This window comes from Musca autumnalis, unplaced genomic scaffold (assembly GCF_047663935.1).
Source record: "Musca autumnalis isolate F117 unplaced genomic scaffold, ASM4766393v1 scaffold_2, whole genome shotgun sequence".
Lineage (NCBI taxonomy): Eukaryota > Metazoa > Arthropoda > Insecta > Diptera > Muscidae > Musca > Musca autumnalis.
The window spans coordinates 105,166,864-105,188,832 of record NW_027411755.1 but is presented as its reverse complement, the minus strand read 5'-3'; the positions used below and the strand labels follow the sequence as shown (position 1 = coordinate 105,188,832).

The window sequence follows — 21,969 nt, the reverse complement described above, 5'->3', positions numbered from 1 at the left end:
ATATAAATCCCTGTAATTATAAATGTTTATGGAACAATAACTATTTTTTTAAAAACAAATTAAACAAATTAAAAATTTAAACATTATTTTACTAGAAATTTTTTATTACGTAATCCGGCAGGTCCTTTTGGCGGTTAATAAATTTTCTCATCTGTAGGATGATTTAAACATTTTTGTCAGGCTATCGATAAATAATTGTTTTAATCAGAAAAAATTGGCCTGTTAGAGGATTAAGGATTGTAGCTTTAAGAAGAGATCTTATATACATATGCTATTAGCATGACGCAGTCAAAAATGTATGAAAGAAAATCATTCAACTGTTACCTTAATGTTACTATGAAATATACATTTATATATTAATAATCACGTTATATAATTGGTTGTGCAATGTTTAACTTTTTATTCCCAATTTACTGAGCATAAATTTTTTTAGTGGATTGTAGTATTGATACCGGAAGCTCACCATTTCTGGCAAGTCACGAATTCTCCGAAGTATATTGGATTCTGACTCTATCACACAAACTGCAAAAACTGTCATAAATATTACAACACACATAACCGATGGAATAAATGCTTTGATAAATCGAAATTTTCGTATAGCTTTGGCACTGTTAGCTGAATTTTGTTGAATAACATTTTCTGAAGTTCTCGTTTTGGAAGATCTATAAATATTTTTCTCCGCCATACTGCGTTTATGGAAATCATTTTGCGAAACCGTACTGAAGGGGTCTTCTAAAGTGGATTTATGTTTGTGTGTTTCGCTATCAAATGTTGGCACTCCTGACAAAGGGGATGAATATACTAAGCTGTCGTCAGATCTTAAATAATAATTTATGTTATCTAAATTGATGTTGCCTAATTTGGAAGAATATATTAATTTTGATTCCTCAGATACTGGTTCCAGACATGCAAATTGTGACATCGGTGCATCTTTGTCTTCGTACGCCTGGCCATGATAGACAACAATATTATTTTGACATTCGCCGCCCTGTACTTTGGAGTATGTAAGAGGTTCTGACATCGTAGATCGTGGTAAACTGCTATACCCTAAAAAATGATAATTATTGCTACATACATATTAGTTGTACCAATCATACTTATTTGTTCAAAATCACCCGGCGGACTTGAAGGTGTCGCAGGCACGCTGCTTGCTTTTCTTTTGTTTGATGAGGAATAGTTTAATTTCTGTTCTCGCAATGCATTTATACTCTCAGTGAGTATTTCTCGTTCAGTTCTTCCGGTATACTTGAATTTTGTTCCCCAAGAAAAAAATCCTCCACCTGACACAACAGCTGCATTTTGGCTATTGGGGAGGCTGCAAATAAAAAAATAATATTAATTTTTCAGACATTTTTGCGTATTATAAGTAGACATCGGATTTTGCATAATACCTCGATTTGCGTTAATGATTGGTTCCGGAGAATTTCAACGCAATGCGAAACAACGCAAATCGAAACACATGTTTCCATACGTTTGTGTGAAAAATTTTCTAATTGGTTCCAAAAAATTTTTTTACATTGTTTCTAAATTTTTCACTAAAAATTCAAGCGAATGTGGCTTTTAACATTCATTGATACAAATGTTATGTAACTGATATTAGTATTAGAATATAAAAAAAACATCAAAATCGGTTCATATACGACAAATTTTGGTCCGTTCCAGTACTGCAAGAATCTTCAAAAGTACTATTACTATTTTTAATTTTGTTATTTCTTCGACCGTTTGATTTTTGTTATTTTTGTTGATATAATTAATCAAACTCAAGGTCATAGTTTAAATATTCATTTTTAATTATGCATCAATATTTCGCAATTTCAATGAATTGCATCTTCAGGATGATCTACGAAACATTAAAAATACAAAATAATCACAATCAAAGACGTTTCATAATTACACTTGTAAAAAGAGAATAATAAAAATTACAAAATCACGTAAAAACAAACAATAATATTTACTTAAAATTAGAGTAGCATCACTACCATCGTCTTCAGTTGTAAATATTGCACTGATGTTTCTTTCGCTATTGCGATTTCTTTATGTTCTTTGTTTTGGTAATTAAACTCCTATAGCTTAAAGCGCTATTGTCGACGTCCGTTTTGAAATTCATTCTGGTTGTTGTTGGTACGTTTAGTATGTGCAGCATCTGCATGGTATAGCGTTTGTTGCAATGGGTTTCACATTTTAATACTCTCACTCTCGAAATTAGGGTAGTGAGTTGTGCTTGCATTGTGGCTCACAAGTGCTGTTTTTGGTTTTTGACTATTTTGTCTCAGTTTAAGGTCTGACTTGTGAGCACACAATCTTGTTTTTAATTTAGTTTTGGTGGTTCCAACGTACACTTGACGAAGGATTCGAAGTATAATATTACGAACTCTGTGCAATTTAGGAATAAGTTAAAACACTTGACAATTAAGAATGACGAAATGCTTGTTTCATACTTTGACAACGAAACCGGCATTTTTGACTAAATTTGTTGACGATTTATTTGCTATTATAGGATAAAGTGCAGTAGAAGAGACCTTAAAACTCTTTACAGTTTCCACAAGAACATCAAGTTTACAATTGAAAAAGAGCATAAAATGAGACTACCGTACCTAGATACAATAGTCATTAAAAAAGACGGAAATATATTGATGGATTGGTACCAAAAGACCACTGCCTCTGGAAGAATAATAAACTTCTATTCCAAGCATCCTAAAAGAATAATAATAAATACAGCCAAAAATCTAATTTACAGAGTTTTAACTTTGAGTGATGAAGAACTCCACAAAGAGAACAATATACAAATTAAAAGTATATTGCTTAACAATAATTTTCCACCTAAATTAATAAATACCCTTATTAAAGATGGCACTATAGTTAAAGACGAAAACAAAAATCATATCGCAAAAGTAATACAAGGTGGAGAAATCTAATATAGTATATATCAGTGAAAAATTCACTATAGCATATAAATCAATAATACATTAAAAACACTGTTTAGAAACACCAAAAGTAAGATGGAAAAAACTGAGAAATCTAATGTCGTGTACCAGATACCATGCGGAGGAAACAATCAAGAACAATGCCATGAAGTGTACGTTAGAACCACCAAAAATAAATTAAAAACAAGATTTTCTGCTCACAAGTCAGACCTTATACTGAGACAAAATAGGCAAAAACCAAAAATAGCACTTCTGAGCCACTGTGCAAGCACAACTCACTACCCTAATTTCGAGAGAGTGAGAGTATTAGAATGTGAATCCCATTACAACAAACGCTATTTTTTCGATAATTTAAAGGGAAAATTTTTATCGTAGTAAAAAATTGTAGATTCTTTCGGGTTCTGGAACAGGGATTTTATTAAAACATTTATAAAATCATTCCTATAAAATAATTTTGTTTCTTAAACTATCTTTTGCATTATGCGAATGATTTTATACCTCTGAGACAACTATCAAAATAGTTATGTGCATTATCTGCAATGTGGAGACACATGACAGTGGTAGTATGCGGCTACGAGAGTTTTTAGGTGTTTCAATTGAATTCGCATTTAAACGAATTCATCAGTCACACTTATTCTTGAGCTCGAGTCGTCATAATATTGGGGAAGGGTTCTTTGTTTCAGTACAAAGAACTAAGAGTGATGAGTCCAAGTGGCGTTGGACGCAACTAGTCTTCTCTGCTATCCCCTAAAGTAATCAATTTTAACTACATCCCACTTTAAACTTGTTGTTTTTAAATTTGAAAACAACAAATATGGGATTAAGCTTGACTTACATACAAATAGTAAGTAAAACACACATCTCAACAAAACTGCTAAAGTGAATTTGACAAAAAAAATTCTTTTTTGGTTGAATTAATTTTTTATTGAATAAATTTCTCTATTAATAGCCTTTTTGGCATTGTCGCTGCGATTTTATCCGGATCGTTGTCCACAAATAATATCTCAATTGTTTTCTTTATAAGTGAAATAGCTTCTGATATTTTTTCTGAGTTGATATTATGATTGGACCTCCAATGAATGTGAAAAGAACATTCATGCATTAATTCTTCCCCCAATGCATGAATGTCCTCTTCACGAGATGCAAAGTCACATAAGTATATTATTTTTATAACGCAAATCGAATCAGTAACGCAAATCAAAGCGAAATCTAAAGCGAAAGGTACTAGTGTATTTGCATATTTTTTATGAATAAAGATACGAAAATCCTGTTTGGACCAAAATTCGTTTCGAAGAAAACTGAATGCAATGACAGGTTTATATGTTTTATTTTTTAGCATATCTGCATATTTTGCATATGCGCAAAATATGCAACACATTAAGACAAAGAAAATGTTGAGTTTTACATAAAATCTTTCATATTTTATTAAATTTTATATTTTTGCATAGTAATGCAAAGTAATTGGTAATACAATAAACATATAACCATATTTTAATACCCCACACCACACTATGATAAGGGGTATTATGTCTTAGTGAATTTATTTGCAACATGCAAAAGGATTTGGTGATCTGCATAGATTAACTTTCAGTGTCGATTTAGGCATATCCGTCTGGCCATGTATTTTTGTAAACAAAGTATAGGTCGCATTTATTGTCCGATTCGCCTAAAAATTGGAGATGATAATTTTTTGGCCTTAGGGCGAACCCTATTTATTTTGACAAGATTCGGTTCAGATTTGGATATAGCTACGAGTATCATATATATTTTCTCCGGATTTTATGTATTTGGTCCACCAATTTTGATGAAATTTGGAATGTGTGACCGAAATTGGTCTAGATAAAAGTTTGCCAAATAATATTGAAATCTGTTCATATTTGGATATTGCTCCCATATATACAGTACAATCTCGATAATCCAGACACCCCATTTTTCGGCGGTGTCCAAATTACCGTATAGTTAAAAATATTTTTTTCGTGGTAGGCGTATAAATACTTTTTAAATTGTAATTGCTAAAACCGAACACTAAAATGAAATATACTCGTGGAAGTAATAAGTGCTCTACGTGAAAAAATAGTGAGATTAGTCTACTCGATAATCCGTACATTTTTAATTTTCACCCGTATAGTCGACATTGTCTGGTTACCAGTTTTTTTCTCAAATTACGGAAAAAGCTCATCAGATTGTGAAAGTAGAGCTAGAAATATGACGTATTAAAAATATACATCAGGATGTAAAAAAATAGGGATTGTAAAATTGCATATTTTTGGATTACTTGAAATCTTCGCCTTTTAGGTGTACAGTACCTTTGGACACATTATTGACAAAATTGCGGCGACTATTTTACTTAAAAAATATTTATTTATAACCTTATTACAAAACTAATGTGTCATAAATTAATTAATTGTGTGTACAATCGAGTGATGACTGTTGTATGAAAATGGGTTTCCTGTAGCAGAAATGAATGAACTTTTGCATATCATTGACTAAACTAAAGTTCATTATTTTTAAATGTTAAAAAAGTCACGCACAAACAAATTTGAAATTATATTTTTTTAACATTCCAAATGCATTTCCAGCAGAAATTTGAGACTGGTTTTCCCATGTTAAAGACAATTGAAAGATTTTTAACTTCTTTTACCATGCTATTGTATGGTTTTTCTATGTGATGTCATATCGCACTAATCATTGGTTGTTCTTCATTTTGCTTATTATTAGTCTTGGATAGGTTTAACAATACTGTATAAAAATAATGTTTAAAAATAAATAATGTATGCGTGCAATCCAGATCGAAATTATAACATTACGTATTCTTAGTACATTAAACTAGAATCATGTCATCAATATTAAAGCGACATTTCGAGCAATTTTCCACAGAAGCTTTTTGGCCACAGAGAGCAAAAATTTCCAATTTATGTCTGTATATAGTGAATAAAGGACTAAAAATTATAAAATATATTAAAATCAAATATGTGGCTATAGAAAACGTATACTTCTAATTATATGTATTTAATTTATAGAACCGGCAAAATCTGCTTTATAGGAAATTTTCTCACCTTTTGAAAACTGATTTATTTCTGTGGCGGGATGTCTGGAGTCTCGACAAAAAACTTAATTCAGAACACATTTTAATGACTATCAAAATTTAATAATTTGCATATTTTTTGAATATATTTTGCATATTTTTTGCATGTTTCTGATATGACCCCAAATATCGAAAAATTGACCCTCAAAACTCTAGATCCAAAATTTGAGTCCAATCGGATAAGAAATAAAAAAAAATGCTAAAATTCTATGTCTACATATAACAAAAGTAAAACAACAGAAGAATAGTGCGTGCGTTTGTGTAAACTAGAAAACTAATAACATTTACAAAGGCATCTGTCAACGGCGTCGCATTATGCATACGTGACGTGCTGAACTAGATTGAATTGTTCTTTTATCTTTCGGTCGGTGTTCAATGAACTGCTGAACTATAATGAACTACATATGTCGACTGATCTAGTTTATACGCTCTTTGCAATGAATCGTTCAATTGAACTACATAGTTCGTGTGTGAACTATACAATACTACTTGGATCAAGCCTACAACAACAGTATCATAAGAATAATGAAAATATAGCTAAAGTAGTAAAATATTCCAAAAACAAAAACTGAAACAATAAACAAATTATCAATCATCGGCCATTTTGTTTACATGCAGTATGAAATTGAACCCCCTTGGTCCATATTTTAACCCTCTTAGTGGGGATATTCTATGCCTAATATTTATTGTTGATACTTGTTAGCAGTTCATCCTTGTTAACGGTCTGTTTCTGTAAAAAGTTTTTGTCCAATCGTTCGTCGATTTCATGAACTAATACACAATTTGGGTTTCTTAGCGATTGACGTTTGTATTCGTGTGACAAACAAATGAAAGCTTTTCATTTTCGTAATTTTTTGGTCTTCGTAACAAAATCAGACGAACGAAAACGTCAGAAATAAACGAATGGAAAATACCCATCGTTTTGAAGGAAAACTGAATCATTTGAATAAAAAGTGTCATTTTATTTATTTTCACAGAAGCACAGAATAAGCATTATGAAAACCCTGAAAGATAAAAGCTTTTCCGATATAGACGAAAACTTTTAAATAAAGACGAATGGTTAGTAAAATTTTACAAAAACGTATACGTATACGTTTTAGTACGAACGGTTCGTGTCACAGGCAAGCATTTTTACAGAAACAGGCTGTTAAACAAGTCGACCAACTAATTTTTGCAAAAAACCGACCTTTCGTGTTCGTTTTTTCAGTTTGAAAACAATTACTTGACAAACTGTTAATGCTAACGCTGTTAATGGTGCTAAAAAATATATTAAAAGTATAAAATCTTATATAAGTAGTAAAAGTAATAAAATCGTATATATAAGCATTAAAATCTTACGTAAAAAACAGCATTTGCTCCAGCGCACATCTCCATAAATATCGGCACGTGTTATTCGTTGAACATTTAAAACCAACCGTATGTTTCTTCTGGAAAAAATGGAAATACGTTTTGCATATATTTATAAATTGGGATCATTGCGGTAATAATTAAAGTTCAATTATAAATTAAGAAAATAGAATAGTGCCATTAGTCGGCCATTTTAGTATTCAAACATATTTGGGAAATTTTAATTCAGATATGATGGATTAGGAATTTTGGAGTTTTAATTTTCAACACAGGTGAAAATCGCGTTTCTTATAAAAAATGGTGATGTCTAGCCATCTAATTTTATGTAACCCTTATTTTTGATCCAATTAATTCTGATTAAATTGCAATCGAGACATATCATACATGCAAAAATGTGCAAAATGCATACATTTTGTTGTAAAACATAATATTTGCAAAAAAATATATGTTCGTATGCAAAAAATATTTCAATAATATATACAAAAACGTTTGTGTGTACAATTTCTGTTTAAATTTCTCTTTAGACAAATCAATAAAATAAAGAAATGTACAATTTATAAATGTAAATCAGGTCTGTCACTTATACATACATTTTTTATGTTTGTTTGAAAAATATTGTCTAATTTTACGAAATATCAAAAAAAAATATAAACATATTCTACTTCTACAGATAAGCCTACAATAATCGTGCATACGAAATATTTTCCATAGCATATCGTTTAGATAATTTTCCAGTTATTACACATGTATTTTAAAAGTAACTTTAGCATGATGGGTTGTCTTTTGTCATAGAGAGAATTTGTCTTTTGAAAAGTTTTAAAACAAAAATAAATGTTCTTTCAAAATAGTCTAGCTTAATTTCATTGTTTTTATATTTTAAAACAACTGATTTATGGGTGCCGCCGTAGTGCAATAGTATGCACGCAGAATGTCGGTGGTTCGATTACCCGGCCAGGCAGCATCAAACATTTGAAGCTTTGTCATATTAACTCACAGAGCATAGTGAAAAAGATGGATGAATTTAAATACATATTTGACCAATCTGGAGTTGATATTATATGCCTCTCAGAAACATGGTTAAAATCAAATATTTCAGATAGTTTTATAGGCGTAGATGGATATAAGGTGTTTAGATCTGACAGAGCAGGTCTTGGAGGCGGAGTTGCGATCTATGTTAGAAGCAATATGAGAGCCAAATTACGCTTTAAGTCAGAACCTGGTGATAAAATGGAATACGTGTTCGTTGAAATTTCTTCAAACTGTTTAACAATCTTTATTGGTTGTGTCTACCGCCCCAACAATACTATTGATATGAACCTACTTCATAATGTCTTGGAAACGGTAACGCTAGGTTATAATGATGTTATAATAACAGGTGACTTTAATTCAAATATCTTGATTGACCACACGTTAACGGACAGCATGCTGACACTTGGTCTTTACCCTGCCAACAATTCGAACCCCACACACTTTTCGTCAACTGTCAACACTTTGTTAGACTTGTTTCGTGTAAGCAAACCTACGAATATAATTTTTTACGATCAGATCTCTGCTCCATGCTTCTCAAAGCACGTTCTCATCTATCTTACATATAACTTTAGCATTCAGAAACAAAAAACAAACAACCTATCGTGACTTCAAAAAATTGAACTACGCACAGTTAAATGAAATGTTCTGTGGAGTAAACTGGAATGAGATATATAATCTATTATCTGTTGGTCAACAAATTGGCTTTATTCAAAATAATATTTTCATCTCTACAATGCGACGGTTCCCTTGAAAACCACAAAATCAAACTCAAACACTAAACCCTGGTTTAACTCCACAATTAAAATCTTCATCAAGGAAAGGGATCTAGCCTTTAACAGATGGAAGCGTTTCAAAACTCCAGAACTTAAAGAAGAATTCCGTGAGGCTAGAAAAAAAGTCAACAATATTATCAATGCAGCAAAAATAGACTATTATTCGGCGAAATTTAATTCAGCCTTAGATTCCAGGAGCGAATGGAACATAATACAAGATATTGGAGTTGGGAAGACGAAGATCAGTACCACATATCACGGTGATGTAAATGAACTCAACAGTGCATTTGTCAACATACCTGCAGTGCAAATCGATAGCCAATATTATGACAATTATAATCTTGCAAACAATTTTGATCCTAACTGTTCATTTGAGTTCAGAGGATGAAGTATATAATAGCTTCACACGTGTAAAATCAAATGCAATTGGTTTGGACGGCATTGATCCCAAATTTGTTCGAATATTGCTTCCACGTCTCTTACCCCATTTTACTTACCTCTTTAGCTCCATATTATGTTCAAGTGTCTATCCTTCCATCTGGAGGCATGCCAAGATCATTCCTATACCTAAATCGAACGCTGATTATAGGCCGATAGCTATACTTTGCTATCTATCCAAAATTTTTGGAAAAATACTGCAAAACCAAATCATGCAGTACATTACGCGAGAATCCTTGTTATCTGATCGACAGTCTGATTTCCGTGCAGACAACAGCTGTGTTACCGCGTTGATCGAAGTTGTTGAATCAATAAGACATGAAATTGATGAAAACAAAGTAAGTTTCCTTGTCTTGTTAGACCATTCCAAGGCTTTCGACTCTGTACATCACCTGAATCTATGTATGAAACTGCGGAGATTTTTCAACTTTTCGTCTACAGCAATAAAATTAATAATGTCATATCTATCCAACAGACAACAATCTGTATGCGCTGGAAATTTAAAATCCAAACCATTATTTGTTCCTACAGGAGTACCCCAAGGTTCAATTATTGGTCCATTGCTTTTCTCGCTATACGTGAATGATTTACCCCAACAACTATCTGATAGTCAAATCATCATGTATGCAGATGATGTTCAGATTTTCTTAAGTTGCGCCATTAGTGACATTAATGAATGTATTAACAAACTTAACTCCGATCTATCTAGAGTGTATTATTGGACGACTGCCAATGGCTTATTACTAAACCCCACTAAATCTCAATGTATTATTCTGCACAAGAATAAGAACTTCACCATGCCACATCCAAATATCTACATAAATAATCAAAAAAATAGACATTGTATCAAAAGCAAAGAATTTAGGTGTTACACTTGACAGCTCTCTGGGTTGGTCTGATCACATTAATATTACTGCTGGTCAGACGTATGCAAAATTGCGTTCTTTATGGATTACGCATTCGTTTACGCCGTTAAAAATTAGGATTCTACTAGCAAAATCGTTTCTTGTCCCTGGTCTGATTTATGGATGTGAGCTTTTCGCCAACTGCGATTCCTTAAGTTTGCGCAAATTAAATGTGACATACAACAATATAGTTCGTTATGTGTATGGTCTGAACAGATCCCAGCGTATCTCCCCAAAGTCGCTCTACGGAGTTAGCTTCAACGATCTTCTTAATATCAGGTCCTTAATTCTGTTGCAAAAAGTAATTGTAAAGCAAAAACCGACTTACTTGTTTCAAAAACTTACTTTTGCTCAATCTGGTAGAGGAAGAAAACTGATTCCTCTCAGAAGGCGCAGTCTTGTATCGGAACGGCAATTTTATGTCAGCAGTATACGTCTTTGGAATACTCTACCACACAAAATCCAAAGCATCAACAACACTCTTACCTTCAAAAAACGTCTTTTTCAATACTTCATTAATTAAATTGTGATATAATTTGTTTGCTCATTCTTTTTAACATTTTATGTTTAGAATTTTATTAATTATTTAACCTCATTAATTATTTTTCCCTCATTATATATTGTGACCCTACTAGTTAAGTTGGATATCATACTATCATATAAATCTACACTGTAACTATAAGATTATCATCTTGTTGTGTAGACAATCATAATAAAACAAATAAAATTTTTCAACGGTGGCAAAATGCACCTCTGTAATATTGCCGAAATTTCCTGAGTATTTCAGCCTTGAAAAACTTCTCCACAAGTGGTTCTTAAGACACGCCGTTCGGACTCGGCGATAAACAGTAGGTCCTATATAATTGAGCTAAATATGAATCGGGGTGCACTCATTGATATGAGAGAAGTCTCCCTTGTCCCGTATGGGATGTTGTGGAACAATGTCTTTTTTATTTATTAGTGGAGATTTTTTAAAGGGAATCCCTTTGGACACCATTGCTTTAAATACTAAATGATTCCAACTATCCTTAAAGCAGTTACATAATTCTTCCAATTTTTAAAAATCCACCTAATTTTTGGTCCATTAATTCACGAGATGAGTTGAAGTTTAACATATAACAAATTTCCTATCGTTTATGAAAGTATTAAGATATTTCCTACGTCAAGGCTTACTCTTAGGAGAATCTGAGAACGCTCTATCACAAACTAAACATACATTTTCAGTCATTACGGTTGAATAAAATACCTTGAAGCAATCCATATTTCATTAATTACACTTTCATGTCCCCTGCATTTCAATAGTAACAATTTTCATAATTTTGTACCTTTGTTATTGTGAGTTTGTAAATATTCAAATTTCCCATTGTGATTGATTCATTGCATTTTAAAGTTAACTGACAGAATGCAACTATGTAAATAATTTATTTTACTCCTCTTGTAAAACAACTCATTAATGCACATCATTACTTTCGATATACCATTTTATGCAACTGAAAACTATTACTAATATATTTACGCCCTCCTATTTCTTCTTACGATTAGTACTTAACATAGAACAAAATTCCATAAAATCGCTAAAATCGCTCAGTTTGTGATCTACATTCTAACGCGTTACATAACCATCAGATAAGATCACAAGGGGGATCTCCATTCTAACACATTATGCTAACTATCAGATAAGATCACCATGAGACAATTTGTCCGTCCGGCAGTCTACATCAATCCTCGCTTGTATTTTCATATACAATCGACACCAGATTGTTATAACCTTCAAAATACGGAAAATATCGTGGCTACACAGAAAAAAAATATTTAAAGAATTCGTATTGTCAATGCATCAACAAACCAGAACAAAACTTCCACCATCGTCACACCATCACATTGAGACTATATCAACAAACCACACCACATACATACACACCACAACACATACACAGTCTTACATAAGTATACGTACGCCCCATAAATCTCGGGTTTTAGGATAAACAATGATATTTATGAAATTCCAAGTACACAGTTGTATTTCTTCTCAATAATAAACAATGTTTACTACAACAAAAGTATATTCCATAATATAAATAACGGTAAATTTTACAAAAACCAAAAAATTATACTTAGTACGCCCCAAGGAAGAAAAAGTCGAACGCTGACAAAAAATTGATTTTTATGTTTCTTTTTGACATTGCTGCCAGATCTACCATTTTTCCGTTCCTTTACTTTTCTGGTAAAAATGTTCATGAGATAGCAATTTTGACATTTTTCTCTTTTACAACTCTTACCATTAAAAAAGTAAAGGAACAAAGCTAAAGTAAAATACCTTAAAAGGAAAGAAATCAGCAAGGTCCGTTTGAACGAGCTATACAAGAAGTCTGACAATTAATAACGGCATTTAACGCCCAAAAATATTTTTTTTCTCAAAAATATATCTCAGACACCAAGACACATTCGCCAAAACTATAAAATGCGTACATTTTGCTGCTAATTCCATTAATTGTACGGTAATACTCATATTTCCTTGGGCGTGCGTATACTATTGTAAGTATCATTTTTTGGTTTTTGTAATTTATGTATATTATGGAATATACTTTTGTTGTATTAAACATTGTTTATTAGTGAGAAGAAATATTACTGTGTACTTGGAATTTCATAAATATCATTGTTTATCCAAAAACCCGAGATTTGTGGGGCGTACGTATACTTATGTAAGACTGTGTACCTAAACTACCACTGTAAGTCACAACAATTTTGTTGTTAGTTAACTGACAAACCAAACAACACCAGTGCGTTTGGTGTCGAAAAAACAAAGTACAGTCGAAATCGCTTATAACGTCGTCGTTTATAACGTCATATCGCTTATAACGACGAAATCCAAAAGTCCCGAATTTCTGCCCTTTATATTCCACACAAATAAATATCGCTTATAACGTCGTCGCTTATAACGTCATATCGGCTGTAACGTCGGTTTTTTGTGAAATATTTGAATTTTGCTATCGGTTATAACGTCGAACCATACGAAGAAGAAAAAAATCTCTCAATATTTTGTTGTATTTATATTTTTTCAAACTCAAACAACAACAAAATACCAAACATATGCCCAACATGTTCGAAGATGGGGTTGAACCACTGAATTACGACTCACATGGAGACGCTCTGAAGTCAATACGAAATTTTACGAAATGAAATGTGTTGGATGCCGTGCTATTGTTAGATGAAGAATGGAAAAATGTAACGTCGTCTGCCATTGCTAATTGTTTTCATCATGCGCGATTGGCAATGGTCCTTTAAACGATTCTGAACACATTTATCTTCATTCTCATTTCTCCCAGCACGTAGAAGATATTGATGAATAAGTTCCCATTGATGACAATGTTTTCAATGACGACATAATATTGGAAGATGGAGACAATTCTAACGAAGAAATTGAGGATACTACAGAACCAGAATTTCAATTACCGTCAGTGTCAGAGGCATGTCTAGCTGTAGAAACACTTCAAAAATGTATTTACTCAGAAGATGTTACAAGTAAAGAATGTGTTTTAAAAGACACTTTCAAAACTCAGATCTGAGTTAAATTTAAAGCTTATGTTGGAATTCAAAAGCCCAAACTAAAATATGTAACAGGCTACTTTAAAGATAACCAGATAACCATATCCCATATTTTCGTAATTATATCTGCTGAAGAATGTGTTTAATATAGTTTTTTTATTATTTTGTTTTTAAGTCATGCATACGTATGCATATGGATGAAAAAGTAATAAAACAAGGTATTTATACCCAAAATTTACTCTACATAATATAATTTCACCTCTTTTATAAGTATCGTTTATAACGACTATCGCTTATAGCGTCCGATTTTGGTTGGTCCCTTGACCGACGTTATAAGCGATTTCGACTGTATTTGGCTGTATGGTTCGCAACTACAAATGTTTAGTTTCTTTGATATAAAGGCAACATCTTATATCTCAACCTAGTGCTGATAGACTCAACTTGTTCGTATTGTTCTGATATGTTCACAAGACGATAACAACTGCATTGAAAATCCATTAGAAGAAACGGTAAATTACAATAATACAAAATAAAAGCATTAATAAAAAACAGCAAAATTTGTTTCGGGTTTGGTTGTTTGTAGTGTGTGGCGGTTCTTGTTATTCAATAATAAGAAAAACAACAACTCGCCAAAAATTTTTTTCAATCTCTCAGAAAAAAACTGTATTTTTTTGCTTTATGAAAGGCGTTCATGAAATGCAGAAATTTGAACCTTCGCAAGACTTTATGAACACTATTACTGAAAAAATGGAGAACATTTTGTAGCCCCAAAGAAGATAAAATACTTAATTTCAGACATTTCGGTGTTATAATAATATTGAAAATACCGAAAACCAAGCGGTACCCTTGTATGGTGCCACATTAAAATTTCAGCCATTTCGGTGTAATAATCAGGTTAAACCACGTTTCCAATCGAAGCAAAATCATTGTTTTAAGTTATCTGTGATTGCTTAGTGTTCCTGTACTTTCATGCTGTGCGCAACAACAAATAACCTGCGTTGTTTATTTTTGGATTTGTGTCGAGGGAATTATCCACCATTCCTTCATTTGTCCTTCAACTTCATCCACGTGTTCTCTCTGAGATTTCGGCTCCAGCTTTGTTGGTTTGGTAAACATGTACATACGTTCGTTTTCGATGTCGTTTCGTTCAACCAGTACAAATTTAATTGTCATGCGAGTGTTACGGCGCATTTTCGTCTATAAAGTCTATTTCAGCAAAACTCACAAGTGCAAGGTAAATACGCGTAAGTACAAATTATCGGTATTGTCGGTAGGAAAAAGACTGAGATTGTACACAAGGTGTTGTTAACTGAACGAAAATCATCTGACATTCCATTTTAAATTACGATTCTAGAGGTAATCATTGGAATTCTGGAGATTTTCTCAAACCTTGTAAGTTGTTCAATATTATTGAATTGATCGTAAAAAAATATTTAAAGTGAAAACGATTTATCCGTGGAAGAGGTAAAATTTTTGATCACCATCACGTATTTTACAAGGAAATATAATAATTTACACAACACACTCCCATTTTGTAATTTGTAATTGTACGAAAACTTTACTCAAGATTTATCTGGTATATCGTGAGAGTCAGCAGTGAACAATACCATCCGTTGTTCTCTTGGCATACTCTCGATATAATAATCTCGTATGTATGTTTTACTCACATATATTTCGTCAAGAACAAGAACCAAGATTTAAAAAAGGGAATCAAAAAAAAGGATAATTCCTCCCAAGTTTAACTTACTGGAAATAGAGTTCATTGTACATTTTCCTCTGCTGGTCGCATTAGTTGTTTTTGTGTGCATACATTCTGTCGACTGAGTGAACTATCTGACTGAGTGAAATATTTGAAGATCAAAGATACAAGTTGCACAGCGTTTCACATGTACTTTCTTCTGACGCTGAAATCTTTTTTTATAAAGGAAATTGAATTCACACACATAGCGTATTTTGAATATTGAAATAGCAAAAATTTTCTATACTAAGTGTTCTCTGCCTTCCGAACAGAACATATTACCATTCTTTAAATCAACGATTCATGTTAAACAGTGTCTCATTGGTACTTCCTGTAAATTTTTTCTTGATAATATAAATTACATTCATGATTAATATTAACATAAACATAACTTTTCTTAGCCTTCCGAATAGCAAATGCAAACTTACTTCTACGAGTTATTATTATATAAATTTTTAAAACATTTCCAATTTATTCGCAATGTCGTTAGATCGTTTTATTCGTTTGGCTGACACTCTTGTAGAGTTCGAAGCCTCACTAAACGGCAACAAACTCCTAGTACAACTAAGTTCCACCTGGAAACTCATATTGATGAAATGCAGTCCATTTTGTCGCAATTAAAACATTCCTATGGGGAGTGTTTGTCCAAACTCTCGATTCAGGAACCAGATAAGGAAGACGAAGCCGAGAAAAATGAAGACAAAGCTAGTGAGGTTGAAATTGTCAAAGACAAGTATCACAAATCATATGCCACCTATTGCCGTTATGCATCAAAGCACAAGGAACTTATTCAAAGCTTGTCTCAAAAACAAACACGAACAATCCGAATATCGGATCTGCTTTAAATCTCCCGCCATGCGAACACCTATTTTCAAAAGAGACTACAAATGCTGGCCAACGTTCAGGGATAAGTTCACGGCCCTCTGTCTCAATAATTTGAAGTTAAGTTACGAGATCGTGTCAAGAAGTCCATTGACCAACGAAGGTTTCTCCTCGGCGTGGAGTAACCTATGTGCCAGGTTCAGAAACAAACACGTCCTGCTCAATGCCGAGCAAAGATGCATGTTCAACCTCACAGCAATTACTACAGAGTCACCAGTAGGGATATAGTGGGAATGCAATTAAGCTTGTGATTTATTATCTTTAGCTTCAAGGAGGCTAAAGCCTGTCAAACTGTCAATAGCCGTTGACATGTTTTAACCTTAATGAGGTTGAAGGTCGTAAATTATGTGTTAATGATATGCAGGTGTTCAAACAATGATGGGGTGGGGGAATGCAGGTGTTCATTGGTATTGAATGCGGGTAGTGACCTTTTGATTATCCCCCCAACCACTTGTTTGCATATCGTCATAATAGCGCGAATAAATGATGTTGAGTCTTTTTATGTGATCGTCAATGTGAATGTTTTTTGTGTCCTTTTTGTTTGTCCCTTGTCTTTATCCCTTGTAAATGACACTTGTTCGCATTTTCCATGGGAAAATTCGTAGAAGGATCTTTTTGTTTGGTCATCGGCGTTTTCTTTGTTATCAGGACAAATCTTTGTCCCTTGTAATTGGTACTAGTGCGCATTTTCCATCGTAATGTTCTTGAAGATTGAAAAGTGATTTTTTTGACCTTTTTTTATGATCGTGTCATGCAGTGTGTCCTTTCTTGTATGTTGTTGTTGCGTTGCTACTGTGGGACCGTGTGTCTTTCCTTGCATGTTGTTGTTGTTGTGTGTGCTTAATGTGTCGTTATATTTGTCCTTCGTTGTATGTTGTTGTTTTTAGATGTGTTCCCTTTTTTGTATGTTTATTATGTTTTGCTTCCTAGTGTCTTGTCGTGCAACCTACCTTTTAGGTTTTTTTTCTGTGTGAATGTCAATGTTTTTTGTGTCCTTTTTGTTTGTCCGTCCGCGATTTTTCCTAAATGTAATTTTTATCATGACAAATTTATCCCTTGCCATTGTAACTAGTGGACAATTTCCATGGGAAAATTTGTTGAAGGATCATTTTGTTTGATCGTCAGAGTTTTTTTGTTATCAGGATAAACCTTTGTCCCTTGTAATTGGTACTTGTGCGCATTTTCCATCGTAATGTTGTTGACGATTGAAAAGTGAATTTTTTTGACTTTTTTTATGATCGTGTCATGCAGTGTGTCCTTCCTTGTATGTTGATGTTGTTGCGTTGCTACTGTGGGGCCGTCCTTGTGTGTTGTTGTTGTGTGTGTGTTTAATTTGTCGTAATGCTTGTCCTTCGTTGTATGTTGTTGTTGTTTTTTAGATGTGTACCCTTTTTTGTGTGTTTATTATATTTTGCTTCCTAGTGTCTTGCCTACCTTTTAGGGTTTTTGTAACTAATGTCGTCCTTTCCCTTTCCACTAGTCAATATAATTTCATAATGTTGTGAAATACATGATCACTTGAATTTCGTGCCGGCGGTCAACCTAAATGTAATTGTCCTTTTATAAAATAGGCTGGACATCTCCTTTGATTTCTAGCCGTAGGAGAATTTTGGAATCTTGCGTCTGTGCGGCCAACCCAAATACTTTGTAACCTTTTGATTATTCCCCCATCCAATTTTTGTATAGTGACTAATGATCTTTCGAAGATCGTAAAATTAATATTCTAGGACCTTTTTGTTGTCTGCCTGCGATTTTGGGTTGTTTTTACGCCTTTTCGTTGAAATTTTTCAACGTTTTCAATGTGAAAGTGGGTGAAGATCTCTAAAGTGAATGTTCTTAGACCGTTTTTGTTTTTGTCCGTCCACGATTTGGGAACGTGTTTATCCCTTGTATTTGACACTACTCTTCATTTTCCATAGAAATGTGGTTGAAGATCAAGAAAAAATGATGTCAAACGTTATAATGTCGGGGCAACTTTATGTAATTTATGGGTTTTGCCACTTTCCCAGAAAATATATTAAATGCTATGTTTCACAGCGTCAGGATATATGCTTGTTGTGCTCAATATAAATACGGTTGTTCTAATATCTTGTTGCTTTTGTTTCCATCCATTCGATCTTATTCACATTGTTGTTGTTGTTCTTATGCTTGCTAGAGTCATGCTGTATTCTTCGGTGATCAATACGAAAACATCCACCCTTCCTTGTAAATGTTTGATGTTGTGTCTTATATATTAATTAGATCCAGGATGTTACATACATATTTTCAACCTTCCCTTAGCACTTGTTAACACTATTTCACAAGGTTGTGAAATACATGTAGGTACGTTTTTTGCACATCCTTTGATATTTATACCTCATAATATAAAAGTTTTAGTGCATTGATGTTTATTATGTTATGGAAATGTTTATATGTAAAAGAGAGGTCAACATACTTGCGTGTTTCGAACCATTTGTTTGGAATGATTACCTTATTTTATATAGCTTATAATATAGGGTTTTTTCCACCCAACATTCGGGCTTTATTAGATCAAATATTGTAACCTTTTCCTACACACCTGGGAAACATTATTTGATAAGATTTTACTGTGTGTGTGTTTACATGATAAAAAGTACAAACATATTATTATGAGTTAAACAATAATGATGGGATTAGATCACATGGATGAAAAACAGACCTTTTATAAAAATATAAAATGTATAAAAACGCATTTCGAGATTGAGAACATATTCAGTAGCAAATATACTGTCAATCGATTTGAATATGGATTCCCAAAGCTTCATCGATCGTTGCATTGAGGAAGACGTTTCTTCGTAGTGGAATGATTGTGAAAAAGACAACTATCTCGCTACAATAGCTGATCAAATAGAAGCAGGACAAATTGATGCAGAATTCTACACGACGCAAGGTTTGAAATTGGACCGGAACAGGATTCTAATGCTCTTGAAACGGATGAATAAGGGGGCAAATGTTGATATTTATTAATATTTTTGATTGCTAATTTTTAAATAAATATGAAATTATACTTTTCCGAGTATTTTTTGTGGGTGAACTCAATGTATGGTTCTTGTTAATATATGCATATGTTTGATGCCTTCATTCCACGTTATGCAAAGATATGGCAATATTATATTTTGCATCTTAACATAATGACAGAATTATGGAATATTTATATCAAATAAAACCCTACCAATTAATTAGTATGAAATAAACCATGGACCAAGTAAAAGTATTGCAAGAACTAGTTGATACCCGGAATGAATTGAAGAGAAAATTTCAACGCATTAAAAGGGGTGAACAGGAAAGAGATACTGAACTGCAAACCACATTTAAACCTATAACAGATGAATTAAACAAATTAGTCAAACTAAAACGTGAAAATGTAAATAAATACGCTAGTAATCCCACCAAGAAATTTAAGACAGATATGAAAGACGAGGCTGCAAGCATAAATAATCCATACGGTGACGAGTACAAACTTGATTATATCCAAAATAAACCTACTGAAAGTGATGACACAAATGAAGAAACATTTTATTCAGAAAATGACGATGATGATGAAAATGATGTAACTCTTTCTCAGCTATCTGAAAATGATAAACTGGATACTGTATATGGACCACATAAAGACATAAATGGAGACTGGAAATTTGGAGACAAACCATTACAAGTAAATGATGAAAAAATTATCATAGGAAATCAGACTTGGGCAAATACACCAGGCTTGTTTGAACTTTTATTTCGTCAAAAGCCTACAAACTACGATTCTTCTGAATTAGAAATATATAAGAACATTTTATTGGACTCCAACGCACATAAAGTGGGATATAGACCTGATGAAAGGATAAAATCCAACAGAGGTTATAAATCAGTGTTCGAAAATAAACACTATGATATCGTACCGTACCGTTCTGTATCGTACCAAGATGGATAGATACACTACGATAGTGTACCGCTCCGGAACACAAACACTAAAAAATATTTTAGTGATACTGTACCGGAACACAACGATAATCGTAGTGTACCGCATGCCGGAGCACTAAAAATCGTAGTTCTCCGACTGCGGAGGACTAAAAATCGTAGTGTTCCGACTGCGGACCACTAAAAATTTTAGTGTTCCGACTGCGGAGCAAAAAATTATCATAGGAAATCAGACTTGGGCAAATACACCAGGCTTGTTTGAACTTTTATTTCGTCAAAAGCCTACAAACTACGATTCTTCTGAATTAGAAATATATAAGAACATTTTATTGGACTCCAACGCACATAAAGTGGGATATAGACCTGATGAAAGGATAAAATCCAACAGAGGTTATAAATCAGTGTTCGAAAATAAACACTATGATATCGTACCGTACCGTTCTGTATCGTACCAAGATGGATAGGTACACTACGATAGTGTACCGCTCCGGAACACAAACACTAAAAAATATTTTAGTGATACTGTACCGGAACACAACGATAATCGTAGTGTACCGCATGCCGGAGCACTAAAAATCGTAGTGCTCCGACTGCGGAGGACTAAAAATCGTAGTGTTCCGACTGCGGAGCACTAAAGATTTTAGTGCTCCGACTGCGGAGGACTAAAAATTTTAGTGTTCCGACTGCCGGATCACTAAAAATCATAGTGCACCACGTGTTGGAACACTAAAAAATAATAAAGGTATTATGTTTTCTTAGGAAAATTAAATATTTGGTTAAATTTGATCAAATAAAAATTAAGATAAATTGTTACATCCATGTATGATTAAATTAATTAAACACATTGCGAAATTTGGTCAAATTATGAAAAAAAAACAATATTTAGTTTTTGTGGAATGAAGCACAAAGATCGTCGTGCCGGAGCACTAAAAATCGTTTTGTACCACGTTTTGAAACTATAAGGTAATGAACCATACATTAGTTTATTATGATTTCTGAGGAAATTAAATATATATTTTTTTAATAAATAAAAATTAAAAGAAAATGTGAAAAACATCTGATTTGGGGTTTGGACAATGGAGCACTAAATCGTAGTATTCGACTGTGGAGCACTAAAAATCGTAGTGTTCCGACTGCTGGATCACTAAAAATTGTAGTGTTCCGACTGCCGGATATCTAAAAGCAATAAAAATTGTGGTGTTCGGTTGTGGAGCACTAAAAATCGGAGTGTTCCTACTGCGGGATCACTAAAAATCGTAGTGTGCCGACTGCCGGATAACTAAAAATCGTAGTGTACCACGTGCAATACAATAAGGTAATAGCTTCGTTCCAGAACTAAAAAGTTTTTACACATTTAACACATTTTTCCCCAAAATGTGTT

The 21,969-nt window shown here is 33.1% G+C and overlaps 1 protein-coding gene across 7 annotated transcripts in view; it reads right to left on the bottom strand.

Annotated features, from left to right (window-relative positions):
- Positions 1–348: 348 nt before the first annotated feature.
- The window catches only part of Frmd5 (FERM domain containing), a 424,373-nt gene continuing 402,752 nt past the window's right edge, over positions 349–21,969 (bottom strand). For 4 of the 7 annotated variants that reach the window (XM_073968663.1, XM_073968665.1, XM_073968666.1 and 1 more), the window contains 3 exons: positions 7,348–7,436; positions 1,098–1,315; positions 349–1,047 (listed from right to left, as the gene is read on the bottom strand). In XM_073968663.1, coding sequence (XP_073824764.1) covers positions 392–1,047; positions 1,098–1,315; positions 7,348–7,436 — 963 coding nt within the window. In that variant the 3' untranslated portion in view covers positions 349–391. The remainder of the gene's footprint in view (positions 1,048–1,097; positions 1,316–7,347; positions 7,437–21,969) is intronic. The other 3 variants (XM_073968664.1, XM_073968661.1, XM_073968662.1) reach the window with 2 other exon arrangements.